Below are 18,494 nucleotides of genomic sequence, written 5' to 3' on the forward strand. Positions count from 1 at the left end.
GACATACTGTGTAACAACCAAAGTAAAAGAGCCCGTCCTCATGGGAGGTTACAAATGAAGACAAGGCGGTACTAAGGAGCCTATTAACGAATCAAAAGCCAGTATTTACGAAGGGCGATGACACAAGCCAATGACAAATATGGGCGGAGAGTGGGCGGGGCTTCTATTCCATACTCCAATATAGCATGCCACAGAGCAAGCGCTGCCCAGGCTCGACCTAAAAAGCAAGCATTGAAAATGCAATAGGCCTCGCCTTTTATTAAGTTAAAGCCATTTGCTTTGCCAATGGTATTATATAGCAAAGCAAATGGCTTTAACTTAATAAAAGGCGAGGCCTATTGCATTTTCAATGCTTGTTAATGGGATGATGCCATGAGAAACCAGGGTACTGCAATTATAAGCACTCACTTACGGGGGTGTCCAACCTGGGTAAAACCCAAGACGAACAACGAAGAATGTGTGAATAGAGACCAGCACGCTTGGTTATGTCGCTTTCAAGTTGACTCGTGCATGGTGTGATCACGCAATTCGTTTTACACCCTTGCACTCTGGGGCATTTAGCAAAGCGAAACTGCAGTTCTCAAACGAGAGAAAAAAATAATCAGAAACTGCAATGACATACTGGGCTTTCTGCATTTGCCACTCACTCACATGCACAGAGTCAAACTGCTGTAGCCTCAAACATGCTGGCTATGAGCTGCTTGAACCCATGCTCTTCGGCACATCAGTGACAAGTACGTCCCTCGCAATTTTTGGCCGATTCACTACCCTGAGGCATGCACATTGCGTGCAAGAAGGCGAGAACCACGCCTGACTGAGGAGAAGGCGGCGGAGGAACCCATAACCGGTCTCCATCCGTACTGGTCCCAAAAGCACCCGACAACTGCCCTCCAAAGTTCGGACTCTAACGTCCCTCTCCGACCAAATATTGCACTAAGATCGGCGGGTGGGGACTCTTCTTCTCGCGCTCGTCAGCCCTGGTCGGTCAAGGGGCAAGCAGCGTCCCTCCAAAGACAGGATGGACTCAGATTAAAACAACGTTTCAAAGCACAAACACAGCTAATCCTTCTCACCATGGCTGCGTCTACAGGGAAAAAGGGCCCCCTTCTTCCGGTCCGCTGCTGATAATGCTCCACGGCCTACAGCAAGCCGGAAAGGACAGACGAGAAATACGTGTGGTGTTTGCAAACACCGACCTCTAGTGGTGGAGGACTGAACTGTTAAGTTGAACGTGAATGCAACTTGTCAAATACACACAACAAGCGCTCGCCATTACGTTGAAGCAAGGAGGGGGCGCAGAGAAGCCGAGGCGGCAGGCGGGTAGAAGCTCTGGGCAGGTGTGGGGTACGGCACGGGGCAGCCAAGACACTCCTGAGCCGAGAACTGCCTGCGCAGGGAAGCGCCTGCAAGAGAGGGTAAAGTGTGAGCACCACAGGGAGGGAACGCGGGAGAGAGAGAGAGAGCGCGAGCACAAGAGATCTTTTAGAGCCGTCCCAGTTGGACTGGCTCGCGAGCCGTCCCAGTTGGACGAACTCGCATGACTGGTTTCTTATCTTTATGGGGCCATGTGTTTGGCCCCATAAAGAGAAGAAAACCTTTTACGCCAGCAGTAAGTCGGGGCAGCCAGTCCAACTGGGACGGCTCTAAATGCGAAAAGTGTACGTCACAAGACGCTCCTTTCCAATGGCTGGCCACCGTTTAGCATAAACGGTGACGCCAGCCAATGTAAAGGAGGGGCGGGGCTTAAAGCCCACTAGAGAAATCTAACCAAAACATTAAATCTCGCCAGCGAGACTGCGCAGTCTTACGCCAGGCGAGACCTAAAAAGTGACTGTAAAATAAATATTTGCTTAGGCTCACACAATTTCATACCAGTTAACAAGTCAAGTACATTACCTTTCAGTCGAGTACATTATTAAAGTCACTAGACCTGCAAGTCTGATAAAAAAAAATATGTTTTTTCGAGGGCTGGCAGTATTTCATCAGCACCTACATTACGCTAAAGAAAACGCTTGGGACAACATGTGAACCATAAAATGACGCACAAACAACTGTGCTTTTCCTTTCTCTACGCTCCTCAGGACCTCAGCGCAGCACCCGGCAGCAATACTGCATGCCGCACCCACACTATCAACGACATCCGTCAGCGGCACGAAATTTGCAGCGCATTGCTGTTCCTAAATCGCAGTGCAGCCGCGCCGGCGCCACCCGAAGACGCAAACGTTGCCAGGAAACAAATATTGATGTCACTTTTACCCGAATGAAACTTTCGAAGTCGAAGAAACGAAACTGGTCTCAGAATTTCTTTTACGATGGGTAACACGTAGTCAACATACCGCCATGTCATCTTAAACATTATTATCAAGATTAGAAACCGTGATTGTTTCTCAGAAACTCCAGGAATATGTTATTTCAACTTTAACTGTGTATCCTGGAAGTCATTGAATCTTTCTTGTAGGTCTGACTATTCAGTGTCTCTGCCTAGATTATTTTGTGCCAGGTTGCTTTTTGTACGCGCTCCTTTCCAAGATGGCGACTAGAAGCTCTCGTTACAAGTCCCTTCTTTATGTCGATTGCTCTCCAACGCTGTCTCCAAAGTGCCTCCTGATCAGCGAGAAGCTGATGCGGTCTCTCTCTGTGCTTCCTCACTGAAGTGCCGGAACTATCCTGGTTGGTTCTATCCCCACGAGCGGCCAAGGAGCTTCTTTCTTGAAAGGGGGGAAATATAATTGACATCTTCAGCATCAAGATGGCATCTGTGAGCGAGGTAAGACCAGGGGGTTGCCGTGTAGTCTCTTGAAGCATGATCTGCATGTGTAGCTGCTTAAACTGACACCATTGGTTTAGATCTCCCCGGGATATGAGACTAAAAATCCCATTCAAACTTAGAAAGATCATGTGAGCTACTTACCTGGACTGTTGTGATACATGTGGTAGTGAGCAACGTAATATCATGCATTTTCATGGCTAAATAAGTAGTAGTGTTCTCCACCAGATGTCACGTACGTTGGCAACCATGACGTTAAGCTGCCTAGCAGTATAAATCATAGCTAGTATTGGGCAATTTTGTTAAGGGAAAAACGTGGTAATTGCAATATAATAAATGGGAATCTGCACTCCCTGTATAAAAACCCGCCTCTAAATTTCTTTGTTATGTATAAAGGTGGATGAGCCAACACATTAGCAGACAGAGCCGAGCCAATGCTCTGGCTTGGCCTTTTGAGTTTGAGCACGAGCCATATCCTGAGAATGTTTTCCATGTAAATCATAAAACAAATATCACATACAATTTGATGAAATCTCTTCAAAATGGAAACAACTTGCAGAAGCTTAGACATTATTATGTCACACTACAACACTGCACTGAGAAGTACTTATTAAAAGTGATAGTTCTTGAACATAAACTTAGAACCATTCCTGCCATGTGAGAGTACCATGATAAGTGAACCAGGAGGTAAGACAGTTGTCATGGGAACCCTGTTTGTGGCTCAGATTAGTATGGAGCAACATTATAGTCTATGAACACAATAGGTTTTTGTACCATTGGTATTCTCAAATCACATATATGAAAGTGCTTTCATACCAAATATGAAAAAAAGGAATGTTGTTGATATATATTTGCCTAAGGTCACACAATTTAAGTAGGCTACCTTCGATTTATCCAGGGTTTCTAGTTTCACTTTGTACAAACTCAGCAACTAAATGGGTATCTATTTCTCTCTTCTTTTTATGTTAATTCTTTGTTTTAAACTCTTTCAGCATTTTTCTGCAGCTTTTATATAGCCCAAACCCACACAGAAGCTATTGGAGCACTTGACATATAATGCACAAGGTCACATTCTTTTTTTGTAGGCTTGGGGAGATGTAGTGATTTGCCCAGAATCCTGGGATGTTGAGCCATGTCAACACTCAAACCTGGTTCCTCAGTTCCAAAGTCAGCAGCTTTGGTCATAACAGCACATCCTGGGTAGAGCGAAGGTGGCAGGCAAAAGCCACAGGAAAGTTTGCCTCGTTATGGACTCGAGGTTCCAACAGGTTTCTGGTTTGAGCTTTCAGTGGCTCACCCACCTATAGTTATGTATCGCTTTCACTGAGTGAGAATAGCGTGAATGTAGATAGTAAATCTAATCATTCACTGCTGTGACGTAGCAATGGTAGGTCACAGATCTCGTACTTCACTGTTGCTATCTCATAAAGGAATTCCAGGCTGCTCTGGCTGGGCTCTGAGATCCAGTCACAGCAGCACTGGAATGCAGGGAGCAGTGGCGCTCCGCTTCTAGAGAAGAGGGAGGGAAAGGGGGTTGTGAGGGTGGGTGGCAGGAGGTCAGCAATTTAAAAATAAATTGGAACAGGGAGGAGATGCCATGTTATGTATGTCTCCCCTGCCTCAACGTAGCAGTTCAAAGCAAGGGCAGATGATTTGGGGGAGGTGGGAATATATAACATGAAATTATAGATGGGTAAACAGTGAATTACGGGAATGTTCACAGGGGGGTTCTGCGTGATTACGTAGACAACTTGAGCTTCGCTCTTGTCTATTTCATGTCACTAAGAACCCCTCTATGAAAAACATTTCCGTAATTCACCGTTACTCATCTACACCTCTATATGTAATAGGCCGCTTGTAAAGCATCCTATCATAAAGAAATAATGTAAAAACTCAGCTGTAATAGCTTATTGCTGTTGAGTTCTGACATCACAGGGCCTGCTGCCAGAGCCAGCAGATGAGGGAAAAGGTAGGTCAGGTCATGCAGCATAATTAAAGCAGCTGTTTAAAAAAACTAAAATGAATTGTTCCTTTCTTTCTTTGGCTCTGTTTTTCCAGTTGTGCAGTGACAAGCAGAAAGTAGATATTTATGACATATTTATTTATTTGAAGCTGGAGCACTGTGTAGCATTCTTTGTAATTGAAGAGCATCGCTATGATGGGTTGGGCCAGCACACCTGACAGGGGTAGCAGATCCAACACATGATGTGCTCTCTCTATCGAGAAAAGAAGTGTAAAAGATGTCACCCCAAACAGTTGCTTCAACATGTTCTCCACATATTCTTCCATTCGACCCATAGTTGTGGTTTCCACAACTCCAGTTATGCGGAGGTGGTTCTTCATTATTGGCTTTGATTGCATCTAGAATTTATTCCATATGAAGGAGTTTTCCACTATGTCCTTTCGCTGTATCCTCAGCGTCAGACATGGACTGCGCAAGTTGGCCAATATGGTCTCCGTGTGCATCAGCGCATTCTTTAACTTTGTCTATGTGGTCTGTGAGGGTCTTTTGTTTTGAGTTAATTTTTGCTAAGCTTTGCTTCATTTCCAAGGCAAATGCCATAGGTCTGGTTTGACATCCTTCTCAGCTGAAGGCTTGTCTGACATGGTCTCAGCAGTTTGCGTCTGGGCAGGTGCTCACCTACTTAGAAACGCAATCTTGAATTATGTGCCCGCATGCTTGCCCATGTTGTTGGTGTAGTAAATGGGAAATGCAGCTCTGTTCACACTGGCTGTAAATTGTGGCTAGCTGATCTGTTTGCAATCGCCCACAGATGGTCCCCCCTTGCCCCAGCTGTCGTCCGTTTCTCTGCTGGGGGCATGAGCAGACCCCTAGATTAACAGTGTCGTCCTTCTCCTGCTGAAGTAGATACTCTTGCCAGAATTCCAGGTAGGCCAAGCTGCATGGATCAAACCTCTATTCGGCTGTGCATTGTGTCCTCCTCAGTGGCGTGTTGCAATCAGTGTGTGGACCCACCTAGTCCTTGGCATCTAATTTTCTACCTCCAGGAGACAAAGGCAGACCTTCAATCCGGCAGCCATACTCCACTCTTGGTTGCATAGTCACCCCTGCCAGGGGGTACCTGGATAGCAATTCTTGCATAACCAGGTGCCGCACCGCTACCCCCCCCCTCCCTCCCTCCCCCGGGCGTCTCCATAGCCGGCACACCAGGTGGGCCCTCTCGCCAATACCACTCCTCCTCCCAATAAAGCATTTTGCCTTCAGTCGCCGGTGCCATCTTCAGCGTGGCGTCTCAATGGAGGCCAGGTGTCACCTCGGCGCCTCCCCTGAGGTTATCTTACACATGGTTGCACTTGGGGCACCCCAGTAAGTTCCCACTGCGGTGATCCCACCCTTGGCAGCATGCTGTCCTAACGGCTTACTTGGACGCGCGCCCCTTTCACTAGCAGTTTGTAAACCCAGAAAAGAGACAGACAGGAATATCTTGAAAGGTAGTTTATTGTCCTTGCAGCACAGTACCCTGGTACAACACCAACTGCCTTGGTAGAGAATGAATCATAGCATTCCCAGATTCCATGAGAGAACTATATTACATCACACAATATGTGACATAGGACATGACAGTACTAAGCTGTGGATGTAACACACCTTTTCCCTATATAAAATAAACAAACAAAAGATAAAAAGCAAAACTATGTACAAAGAGCATACAATACCCAAAAAAGAAATGAAGAGTAAAGATAAAAGAGCATAAAGAATTATACAAAATCAGCATATCTGGTAGGACAACCCTTAACACGCGTCCCCAACTTAACTCTAGATGCTACAGACTCTTCAGCAAGGCATTCTCTAGAGTTCTCAACATCAGGTACATTTGAACCCAAAAAAGAGTTGTTTTGTGTCAGATCAGTAACACGCAAACCAGAGTGAACTTGCTCTCCCAAATTCATTCTCAGGAAAGATCCATCATTAAAGTTTTCATTGACATATGGATTACACTTAGCCACACGTCTTACATTCCAGTCCTTCCTATCCTGAGTCACAATACTCTTGCCAAAAACCTTAATGATCTTCATAGCTCTGCCAAATCTTTGCATACTCTTTGTGAACACACCAGGTTTCTTCACTTTCACCCAATCACCCACAACAAACGAATGACACCTGGTTTTCCATTTTTCGTCATGCAATTTCTTAACCTTATCTTGCTTCATCTGGACTCTCTCCTTGATCTCTTGAACATTCACCCCACCTTGAAATTTGGTCTGCTCCTTCCTGAACCACCATGGACACAACTTGGATATGGGTGGTCTACCTGTCAACAATCTAAAAGGACAGGCCTCGGTAGTGGCTTGGGGTGTAATACGATACCACCACAGTTTTTCTCTTAATTCGTCCTTCCACAAACCAAAACCATGTGGCCAAACAGTACACTCTTTAAGGACTCTATTAAACCTTTCAACTTGTCCATTACCTTGTGGTTCGTACAGAGCAGTGGTTGCATGTTTAATATTACTAAAAGAGAAAAAACTTTGCATTTCTTTGGAGACAAGTTGAGTACCATTATCAGATATAACCATTTCAGGTTAACCCTCTTTGGCAAAAACTTCTGCCATTATTGAGTTTTTCAAAGAAGTAGCAGCATGAGGCACCAATTTCACCTCCGGCCATTTCGAATGGTAATCAACTAGTACCAAAGCAAAACGACAATCAAACGGAAGTGCCTGAAAAGGTCCAGAAATATCAAATCCCACCTTCTGCCAAGGTGCAGGTTGAAGGGGAGCTGGAACAGGTTTCAATATTTTTTCACTATTGACACACACAGGACATTCCCTCACCACTTTTTCTGCCATTCTGTCCAAACCAGGCCACCAAAACATGGTGCGTATTAGCCTCTTCATTGAGGACATACCTGGATGTCCTTCATGAGCCAATATCAAAATATCATTCAGCATGCCTTTTATTGGAATACATTTTCCACTTTTAAAAACGAGTCAATTTTCTACAACCAATTGTTCCGCTATTTTAAGGAACGGAACAAGTTCTTCATGCACTTTCCTCCTTTCAGGCCATCCTTCATCAACAAACCTTTTCACCTGACACAGAAGCTGATCATCCATATCAGCTCTCATCCACTTGTTTTTCTGTAACCCCTTAAATTCATCAGAAACATATTCAGACGCAGCAAGTACAAGGTCCTCCTCAACACCAGTTAAATGATTTGCTATGTCAGATAAGGGTAGACGGGACAAACAGTCAGCCATTACATTGCTACGTCCTGGTACATACTCCACATCAAAACAATTCTCTTGAAGTTTCGAGACAAGTGTGGCAATCCGAGCAGTGGCATTCCAACCCCTACCCGGTGAAAGAATCCCTACAAGGGGCCTGTGATCAGTTTTGAGAATAAATCGTGACCCCCAGATGAAATTACGGAAATGTTCAATTGCCCAAACACATGCCAACAACTCCTTCTCTATAACCGCATATCTTCTCTCCGCATCCGACAAGGTGCATGAAGCAAAGGTAATATTCCATTGTCCCTACCACATCGTTGTGATAATACGCCACCAAATCCATACATACTTGCGTCCACAGTTACAATGCATTGTACACCCATCCTAAAAGGTTTAAGTGTGGAAGTATGGGCGATCTCTTTCTTAATCTCCTCAAAAGCAGATTTTTGTCTGTCAGTCCATAAATATTCCATATTTTTCCTCGTGAGTTCACGGAGAGGTTCTATTTTGGAAGCAAAATTAACAATGAACTTGCTATAATACTCACAAAGTCCTGCAAAAGACAATAACTTCTCCCTATTGTCAGGAGCCGGAGCTTTAAGAATGGCATCAACTAGGCATTTCTTGGGGACAGCACCATCCTTGGATACTGTGTGACCCAGGTACTTAAAAGATTTACAAAAAAAATGACATTTGTTACCTTTTAGTGTCAAACCATTTTTCCTCAAAATGCCACACACTTCCCTAAGATTCTTCTCATGTCCCCTTAATCTTTTGAGAAAATCAAGATAACATCTTGGAAACATTTGACACATTTTTCCATATTCTTGAAAAGATGAAACATACATAGACATTTGGAAAACAGATGCCGCAGAGGCTAATCCAAAAGTCGTACGTTTAAATTGAAATAGCCCCTGCGGCATAATGAACGCATTCAAATGACGAGAATCCTCAGTCAGCTCAATCTGATGGTATGCTGACCAAGTCTAGAGTAGAAAATACTTTAGCTCCATCAAGCATGCAGATCAGTTCATTAATGTTGAGCAGAGGATGACAGTTCACAATAATGTTGGAATTGACAGCTCTCAAGTCCAGACAGAGTCTCAGGGAATTGTCTGGTTTGCGTGCCAAAACTATCGGAGGCACCCATTCTGAAGACTCTATCTCTTAGATTACTCCCTCATTCACCATACCCAACAATATGTTTCGTAGTTCATCCCTCGCATTAATAGGAGCATTGCGTTACTTTTGTATGATTAGCTTAGCATTAGATTTCAGTTTGATTTTGTTGGAATATCCTTCCAATTTTCCCAATCTTTCTGTGAACCTCAGAAAAATCACTCAAAACACCTCTATCCATCTCCTTCTCTTCAATGACCAACACAGCCTCCTGACTCCTGGGGTTAAGAATGATGCCAAGCTTCAATTGATCTTTCCAACCAAGAACATTCACACCCTTGGGTGCCACATACCAATTTAATTACTGCTTCTCTACCTTTAAAATGAATGTCAGTGTTAACATATCCCACTATGTCAGTGACACTACCATTAAAGCTCTCAGCAACAATGTCAGATGGAATCAAACATTCCATATTCCATAGATATACAACATTTTAAAGATAGTAGTCCGTGGTAACAATCGTCCATGGCGATCCAGAATCAGCCCTGAGTTCTACACATTTAGGAGAACTTTTGACACCCTCTTCTCCGGTCTTATCCTCTAAAGCCTCCGAGATGGAAACAACAAAACCTTTAATTTTCTCACTATCTTCTGAATCACAAATATGCACCGCGTTTCCCTTATCACTACCAGCTCCAGTAACCAGATATGACACTTTATTCTTGTTATTCAAATTACTGTTTCTCCTCAGATCACGACAAACCTTTCCAAAATGCCAATTTCTACCACATTTCGCTTACGTCTTCCCAATGGCAGGACAACGAGGTGAGGAAGCAATGTGATACGCACTCCCACAGCGATAACATACAAACTTGTCCTCCCTAACAAATCTGTTCTGTTCAAACTTGTTGAATCTTCCAGAAAAATTCATATTATAATCATCAAATCTTTTAAAGACACCCCGACCCTTAGAATTACCATCTCCACCAACAGCATCAACCACATCAGAATCCTCTTTGTTTAATTTTTCGGACGCATGTACAGATTTCATCCATCTTTCAGATTGCTCTAAAGCTTTAGCTGTCGAAATCACATCTTGCAAATTAGGATCCCCCATGACCCACAATTGTTCTTGAACGTTTCTACCTTTTACATGCACAATGATTTGATCCCCTATCATCTAATTGGTAATCCCTCCAAAATTACAATGTAAAGACAGACCCCCTTAAAGCAGTGGAAAAATCATCAAAACTTTCTTCAGTTCCTTGCACTTAGGTGTAAAATTTAAATCGGTTTAAAGCTACACTAACAGTTGGTTTGAATTTTTTCTCTAATCTTAAACGCGCTTCTTGAAACACATCAGTTCCATCACCCTCAACAGGAATAGGAGGCAAAGTACGAAAAGTCAATTGTCCCTCAGAACCTAAGCAGTGTTGAAGAATATTCTTCTTACGTTCACTTGACATGTCATCGTCATCAATAGCTCTTAAATACGTTAAGAACTCCTCTTTCCAACGCATCCATGGGATAGGTGGATCACCTTTAGCTTGTACAAATTTGGTGGGAGGCTCAAATTGCATAGTTAAATTGGAAATAAAGCAAACCATGAATACGAAAAATATGAGTGTGCAGATCACTGTAAGAGACAGTAAGAGACTGCACCCAGAAAGTGTGCAAATCACTGTAAGGACTTGCACAAACAAAGTGTGCGAATCGCTGTAATAAATAGGTGGGTGGAGGATGGTGTTGAACAAGTGTGCAAATCACTGTGACCACATATGGCAATTGTGCAAAACACAGTAAATCAACCCAAAAAATAAAATAAAGAAAATAAATTGGATCTGCACCATTAGACAGGTGTGCAAATCACCGTGGTAATAAACTGTGTGAAGTGTGCAAATCACTGTGGGAATAACAACCATCTGCACAGCAAAGGTGTGCAAATCACCATGAGAAAGCTTGAAGCTTTGATTGAGCAGTGATTTATGAAGAAAGAAAACTGTGCCCTAGCAGAACAAATCAGCTGTATGAAGACATTTGGAGACAGGCTCTGAATTAAGAAAACAGGAAAACGTGCACTGGAACCAATTCAACTCATATTCTCCCACGGTGATAATTCACGGCGAATAAGGAAACGTGGTACAATGTCACCCTCCAGTGGTCACAAACAACATAGGAAACAGCAAATGAAATTCAACACTTTAGGACGTGCGCTAGATTTAGCGCAGAACGTGGCGTGAGCGTGATGTGTTCACATGCAAATTTTTAACACAGCCTGTGTAGCTTACGCGTGCTACGTCACTTCATGAAGGCAGTCAGAGCAATAAGATCTCAAGGCAAAGAACAAAGGTGCCTCGAGGAAAAAAAAGAAAAACAGTTGTTAGACCTGGCTTTTTCAGCGGGTTTATCCCTAGAATTCTTGCTTTTTAGCCTCCTCTTTCTGACCTGTTTTTGTTGGTTTTATGACTCTGGGCACTTTACCACTGCTGATCAGTGCTAAAGTGCATATGCTCTCTGTGTAAAATGTGTTATGGATTGGTGTTTCCATGATTCGCCTATTTGATTTGTGTCAGTCCCTAGTAAAGTGCACTGTGTGTGCCAGGGCCTGTAAATCAAATGCTGTTGGTGGGCTGCAGTACTGGATTGTGCCACCCGCACAGGCAGCCTGTAAAGTGTGGCTCAGGCCTGCCATTGCAGAGCCTGTGTGCAGTCTGGGACTGCCATGTCGACTTGGCAAGTGCACCCACTTGCCAGGCCCTAAACCTTCCCTTTTCTACATGTTAGTCACCCCTAAGGTAGGCCTTGTGGGCAGGTTGCAGTGTATGTGAAAGGTAGGACATGCCCTGTTGTGTGTGGCATGTCCTGATAGTGAATTACAGCCCATTTTGTTTTTCACTATTGCAAGGCTACCTGTTCCCCATAGGACAGAATGGGAAGTTTGTTTATCACATCTTAAAAACATACCTGGCCCTGGGAACTAGGTAGGAAAATAAAATTTAGTATGCCTGAACTCAGAATCTAAAGATGCATCTTTTAGTGAAGATGATTGTTAGAAATGGGATTTTTGGCAGGCTAGGGCATGTGTCCAAGCCAGGGAGAAACCACCACTCTAGTTAGGATAAGGGAGATCCACTCCTAAAATAACCCTTGCTCACCCCCTTGGTAGCTTGGCACGAGCAGTCAGGCTTCTCTTAGAGACAGTGAGTAAAGCATTTGCACATAACCAACAGTAATAAATAAATAATAAAGAGCTTGTAAAGCGCATGGTTACACTAGATAGTGTTTCCGCGCTGCAATACAGCGTAAGCACTACAAAAGGACACCACACCAGTTTAGAAAAATATCCACTATTTTTATATACTTAAGACAAGACCAAAAACGATAAAAATCCACAATACAGTACTTAAAAATCCACAGTTATCAAAATACGCTTTAAAAACAGTTCATTGATGTCGATAGCTCTGTCCGGGGCTATCACGGCGTCGTGAGCAAACCAATCCAAACAGTTCTGGCTGACCGCGGCGTCGCGGGCCAGCTACGGTGTTGGGAAGATCCGCAAACAGTAACTTTTAGAAATGTAGGGCATCGGCGACCTCTCGTTGAGCTTCCGAAAACACGGCGTCCGCAGGCGTTGGTTCCACAGGTCGGTGCAGGAGTCGTCGTGGACCTCGAAGTCACACGCGTTGCAGGTCGATCTCCTCTCTGTTGAAGTCAGGAGCACTGGCGTCGGGCGGCGTCGGGTGCTGCGGTGCGAAGTGTAGCGGTGCGGCGCTCTCAGGTCGCAGTGCAAGCAGCGGCTCGGTGGCGGCGTCAGATGGCATCGTCGGTGAGAGCAGGGTCGCGGTGCGAGATGAAGGCGGTGCTCGTCATGGTGCTAGCAGGTCACGGTGCAAGCAGCGTCGTCGTCGTTGCTGAAGCGCTGTTGTCGGCTGACGAACTGGAGTCGTTGTCACTGGCGTCGGTAGGCCACGGCTGCGAAGTGGGATGAGGGCAGTGCGTCATATAACTTTACGAGCGGAGCTGAGATGGGGGAAGGGGTAGGAGATTTCCTTGCACCTCAAAGGGCCTGGCCTGCCTCTGACAATGCCGTCTCCACCTCCTGCCAGGAAATCACACCAGAGAAGGCAGAACTGGTACTGGCTGGGCACAGACACTCTCTGCCCAAGAGATCAAAGGATTTTGGGAAATAAATATTGGGGCCCAGACCCCTGCACTTTAGAACTCTTTTGGATCAAGAAGACTACAGAGAAGAAGAGCTGGAGAAGCTGTGAGGAGGAACTACCGCTTTGCTGTGTTGGCCTGCAGTGGCTGCTTCTGTCTTGGGCAGTGAAAGGACTGGACTGGACTGAACTTTCTGCAATCTACTTTGTGAGTCTCTCCAAGGGCTGGAGGTATAGTCTGCACCCTGTTCATGAAGTCTCAGGAACAGCAAATGCTTCAAGCTCTTCTGCCCTCAGCACTGGGGACTGTGTGTTTTGTGCTGCAACAGAAGAAAAGCAACTCGACGACGTCTACGACTCCGCTGCCAACTCCGTGTCCTGAAGACACCGCAGAGGGCACCGCCGCACCGCAACCCTGGACTCACCGACAACGCCTGCTGACGCCGCCACCGAGCCCCTGCTTGCACCACGACCTGTGGGCACCGCACTCCGCACCACCTCACTCCACGACGACGCCTTGGCACCGCCGCACCGCGACCCTGGTCTCACCGATGACTCCAGCTTATGTCGTCACCGAGCCACTGATCGCACCGCGACCTGTGGGCACCGCACTCCGCACCGCCTCGCTTCACTACGATGCCTTGGCCTGCCAGATGACGAAGCTGCACGCCCAAATCAATGCCACTGCTTGCACCGTGGTACGAGGGCACCGCTCGTAAAGTTACACGACGCACCACCCTCATCCCACACCGCAGCCTTGGCATAGTGACGCCGGTGCCATCGACTCCAGTTTGTCAGCTGATGACAGCGCTTCAGCAACAACAGTGCTGCTGCTTGCACCGTGACCTGCCAGCACCGTGACGAGCACCGCCTTAATCTCGCCACGCGACTCTGGTCTCTCCGCCGCCGCCATCTGACGCCGCCGCCGAGCTGCTGATCGCACCGCGAGCTGATGGCACCGCACGTCACACCGCTGCACTTCGCAGCACATGTCGCCTGCTGACGTCAGCGCTCCAGACTCCAACATAGAGGAGATCAACCTGCAACGAGTGTGACTTCGAGGGCCCCGACGACTCTTACTCCGGAACCGAAGCCTGCGGACGTCGTGTTTTTGGAAGCTCAAAGAGAAGTCATCGACGCCCTGCATTTCAAAAAGGTACTGTTTGCGGGTCTTACCGACACTGTAGCTGGCCCGCGACACCAGAACTGTTTGGATTTGTTTGATCACGACGCCGTGATAGCCTCGGACGGAGCTATCGACATCAAGGAACTGTTTTTAAAGCGTATTCTGGTAACTGTAGATTTTTAAGGACTGTAGTGTGGATTTTTATCGTTTTTGGTCTTGTCTTAAGTATATAAAAATATTGGATATTTTTCAAAACTGGTGTGGTGTCCTTTTGTAGTGCTTACACTGTATTACTGTTTGTTATGTGCAAATGCTTTACACACTGCCTCTAAGATAAGCCTGACTGCTCGTGCCAAGCTACCAAGGGGGTGAGCAGGGGTTGTTTTAGGAGTGTAACTCCCTCATCCTGACTAGAGGGGTGGTTTCTGCCTGGCTTTGGCACCTGCCGTAGCCTGCCAAAAATCCCATTTCTAACAACAGTCAATCTTCACATTTAGAAAAACGGTCAATCTTCACGTTGAAATAAGTAACACAAGAGCCGGACATCGCATACTTCCGGAGAAATAAAAAAAAACAGTTCAATACCAGTCTTTGAAGTAATGATGCAAAAACAGGATAGAGGAATCCGTCCTCCAGGTTTTGTTTAATCCGGGTTCGTAAGGAAACACCACCACACCTGTGCTGCGCAAATAAGGGTAATAGGTGATGCTCTAATTCGTCGCCACTTGTAAAACCCTGAAAAGAGACCGACAGGATTATCTTGAAAAGTAGTTTATTTTCCTTTTGCACAGTACCCTGGTACAACACCAACTGCCTGGGTAGAAAATGAATCCTAGCATTCCCAGATTCCACGACTGAACTATATTACATCACACAATATGTGACATAGGGCATGACCGTACTAAGCTGTGGATGTAACACAGTTCTTCTCTGTCTGCCAAGCTGGTGGCTATCTCTTGATTTCTTGCAAGTCCTGGGGTGATCCCACACTGGTCTAAATAGATGCTGCCTTTTGTGGCCCCCCAGTGTTCTGAATGGCTGCCAGATTTTCGTCCTGGCCGGTAGAGCATTGTTAGTGCAGCCATCTTGCTCCAGTGCCCCCTAGGAATGTTATAGTTAGGTGAAAATATCAGTTAAAACATAAAGTTTTAAACTAATAAAACTACCCTCGCCATACATTACTTCTAACCTTGCATATTACATCACTCATTTCATGTTTAATGACTGCATTGATAATGTCCCTAATGACATCTAAAACAACATAATTGATCACAGCACTGTGCATGGCAAGAGCGCAAGTTTTAGTTACTTTAGGGCACGTTTTATAATTACTTTAGGGCATGTGTTTAGTTACTCGACACGCACACACACACTTTTTTGTCAGGTTTTTTCTATAAATAATATTGCAACTTCCAAGAATCATATGTATATATAGGTTAGGCTCTGTACAGAAATATTATTGAGTAATCAGTATAGTGTATATATTTAGATATGTAAGTCTGTATACATACATTTTTTGTTATTTAAAAATAAATCCACTTCTGCCTGCCCCTACACTCTCTGACTCATCCTAAACATTTCTGACTACATGGACTCTGAAGGCTCCTTCCAAACACTTCCTTACTCCTATCCAATTCATCCAACTAACAGGTACACTTGTCTACCACTCTCAATAATCGTTCACATCTTCCCTTTACTAATCCACCCTAATTAATCTATCCCTATTCAAAACACTAGTATAAATGCATGAGCTCGCAAGAGCCAAACTTACCACAACTAATCCTACAATGGAAAAGGAATCACATTTTACTAATCTACTACCTATTTACATCTAATCATGGGTTCCAGAGTAGTGTGCTACTCGCCTAAAAGTGCTTCAGCGCCTCATCGGGGGAAGTAAGTGCTATATAAATTCAATTTACATTTTTTTCCCCAGTTTTAATTCATTTCTTATCATTTTATTAACACATGTACAACAGTAAGTTTTGTTGTGGTTCGTATGCTGCTCGTTATTTTGTTTTAAATCAAAGTGTTTCTCCTTAACCACCAACAGGTTGAAAACCTCTCGACTAGAAGCTTAGAGGTTGCCATATTATTTATAGATAAACCTGATAATAGTGAACTCATGTCAGCTAGTAATGGGATGATATAGGCGACTCCTATACCATAACGTGTGACTCTATAAAGGAAGTGAGATCTAGTTGGCAATGGTACATTTCCATCCATTATGCTAGTCCAACATATTCCGACGTACATCATCTAACAAGCATTTTCAATGCAAAAGGTCTCGCAATTGCGGGATTTTGAGCTATTGTAAATGGTAATGCCTTTTATAATATTAAAAGGCATTGTTGTTTACTATACCAATAGGTCAAACTTTGCCAAAAGTGAGACCTATTGTATTGCAGAGCGCGGTGTCCATTAAGCGGGCGCCCCGCTCACCATTAAAGTGGAAAAAAACAAACATTGCGGTGTCCCTGAAGCAGACGCCGTGCTCAACAGTGAGGTTTAAAAAAAAAAAAGGAACAGAGCGTGGTGTCCTTGAAGCGGGCACCGCGCTCACTAGTAAAGTTAAAAAAAAAAAAATGAAACTGAGCGCAGTGTCCCTAAATAATGCGCTGCACTCAGCATGCAAGTTTATTAAAAAAAATAAAGGTAAAAGAAAGCGCTGCGTCTTTGAAGCGGACGCAACGTTCTTCATAAAAGTAATTTTAAATAAAAGTGTTGCCATTGTACTGTGGAAGTAGGGGGCAGGCACTTTTAAAGTTAGAGCGGCATAGTGCTCAATACGAAAGTGGCTGCCAATTTCCTGTGTAGGCGTTCTGCCAATGAAAAATATGGGCGGAGAGTGGGCAGGGCTTCAAATGCATACTCCAGTACAACATGCCTCGCGCATGCACGCTGACTCTAGGCTCGACCTAAAAAGCATGGGTATTTTCTGTCTACTTTAAATGCAGTCTTTCTGACCTTGCTGACCATTTAGATCCGATTTATGGTTTTGAATGTTGGTTATTTGTTCTACAGTTGTATTAATAATCAAAAAAATTCTTGATTTTCTTTCTCAATTCTAAGATATTCATTTGGGTACATGTTTCTGAGGCTTTTTACAAATCCTACTGCAGGGCTAGGGGAAGCTTTGGGGCACGGAATTGTGGTGGAAGTTGAGTTCTATTCTCAGGTACAACTGTTCAGTTTTGCAGGAGGCCTACATATTGCTCGACAGCAGGTAGCATAGGGCTCGATAACTCATAGAAATTTCACTAGACCTGCATGTCTGGTAAGTTGAATAATCTACTCAACCTAACTGTAATGTACTTGACTTTTGAACTGGTCTCAACGCAATTGTCACATAGTTCACTTTACAAAACCCTCTAACTTCAGTCACAGAAAGAAAAGTAAATGTAGGAAGACAAACTGACTTTTGACCTCTGTCTCTGAAAGCGAGCAAATGTGACAAGATAACAAGATTTAAAGGCATCTTTATTGCTCATTCACTTTGTCAGCAAGCAGAACATCTGTTGTCAGCTGCCAGAAAGGGTGAGTAGCCCCTAAAAATAACCCTTCCTGATTAAATCTGGCTTGCTATAGCAAGTGGACTGAAGCAAACAATTGTAGGATTGGTTTGAGTGGATGTATTATGGTCTACTTATTTTGTTTGTACATTTATTTATGGACATGTCTTGTGTTCCTCATTTTAGGAATCTTCTAAATGCTCTGAAATGCTTGAATATAATATAAACTTGTTGGCAAAGGTGGTAGATTGCGTACTTTTGCCATTATTTGCATAATTACAATTGTAATTTTGTGACTTTGTTTTCAGAGCATAGATGATGTAGCAAAGTTGGTGGAAAGGAAGGCAAACATCAAGAGTGATGAAGGGAAACACAAATTTGTTCTCAAAACACCAAAGGTGAGTTTCTCAGTTCTTTTTTTAAAATACAATATGAATGTGCCAAGGAGTTTTCGTTAAGGTTTGAAAAATAATTCCCACAGAGCAGCCGATTTGTACTGGAGTGCAAAGGCACTGATGGTTCTAGAATTAAATCATCTTTATTGTCACTGCTCCGAATTTGGGTTCCAGATTATGACTCTGGAAGATGCTTTAGTTTGTGTGTAGTGAGGAGG

The 18,494-nt window shown here is 44.2% G+C and overlaps 1 protein-coding gene across 2 annotated transcripts in view; it reads left to right on the forward strand.

Moving 5' to 3' along the window:
* The first annotated feature begins 2,072 nt into the window (after positions 1-2,072).
* The window catches only part of HARS1 (histidyl-tRNA synthetase 1), a 201,791-nt gene continuing 185,369 nt past the window's right edge, over positions 2,073-18,494 (forward strand). For both annotated transcript variants that reach the window (XM_085617800.1, XM_085617801.1), the window contains exons 1-2: positions 2,073-2,767; positions 18,190-18,279. In XM_085617800.1, the coding sequence (XP_085473926.1) occupies positions 2,750-2,767; positions 18,190-18,279 (108 nt within the window). In that variant the 5' untranslated portion in view covers positions 2,073-2,749. The remainder of the gene's footprint in view (positions 2,768-18,189; positions 18,280-18,494) is intronic.

The sequence above is a fragment of the Triturus cristatus genome, chromosome 7 (genome assembly GCF_964204655.1).
Source record: "Triturus cristatus chromosome 7, aTriCri1.1, whole genome shotgun sequence".
NCBI lineage: Eukaryota > Metazoa > Chordata > Amphibia > Caudata > Salamandridae > Triturus > Triturus cristatus.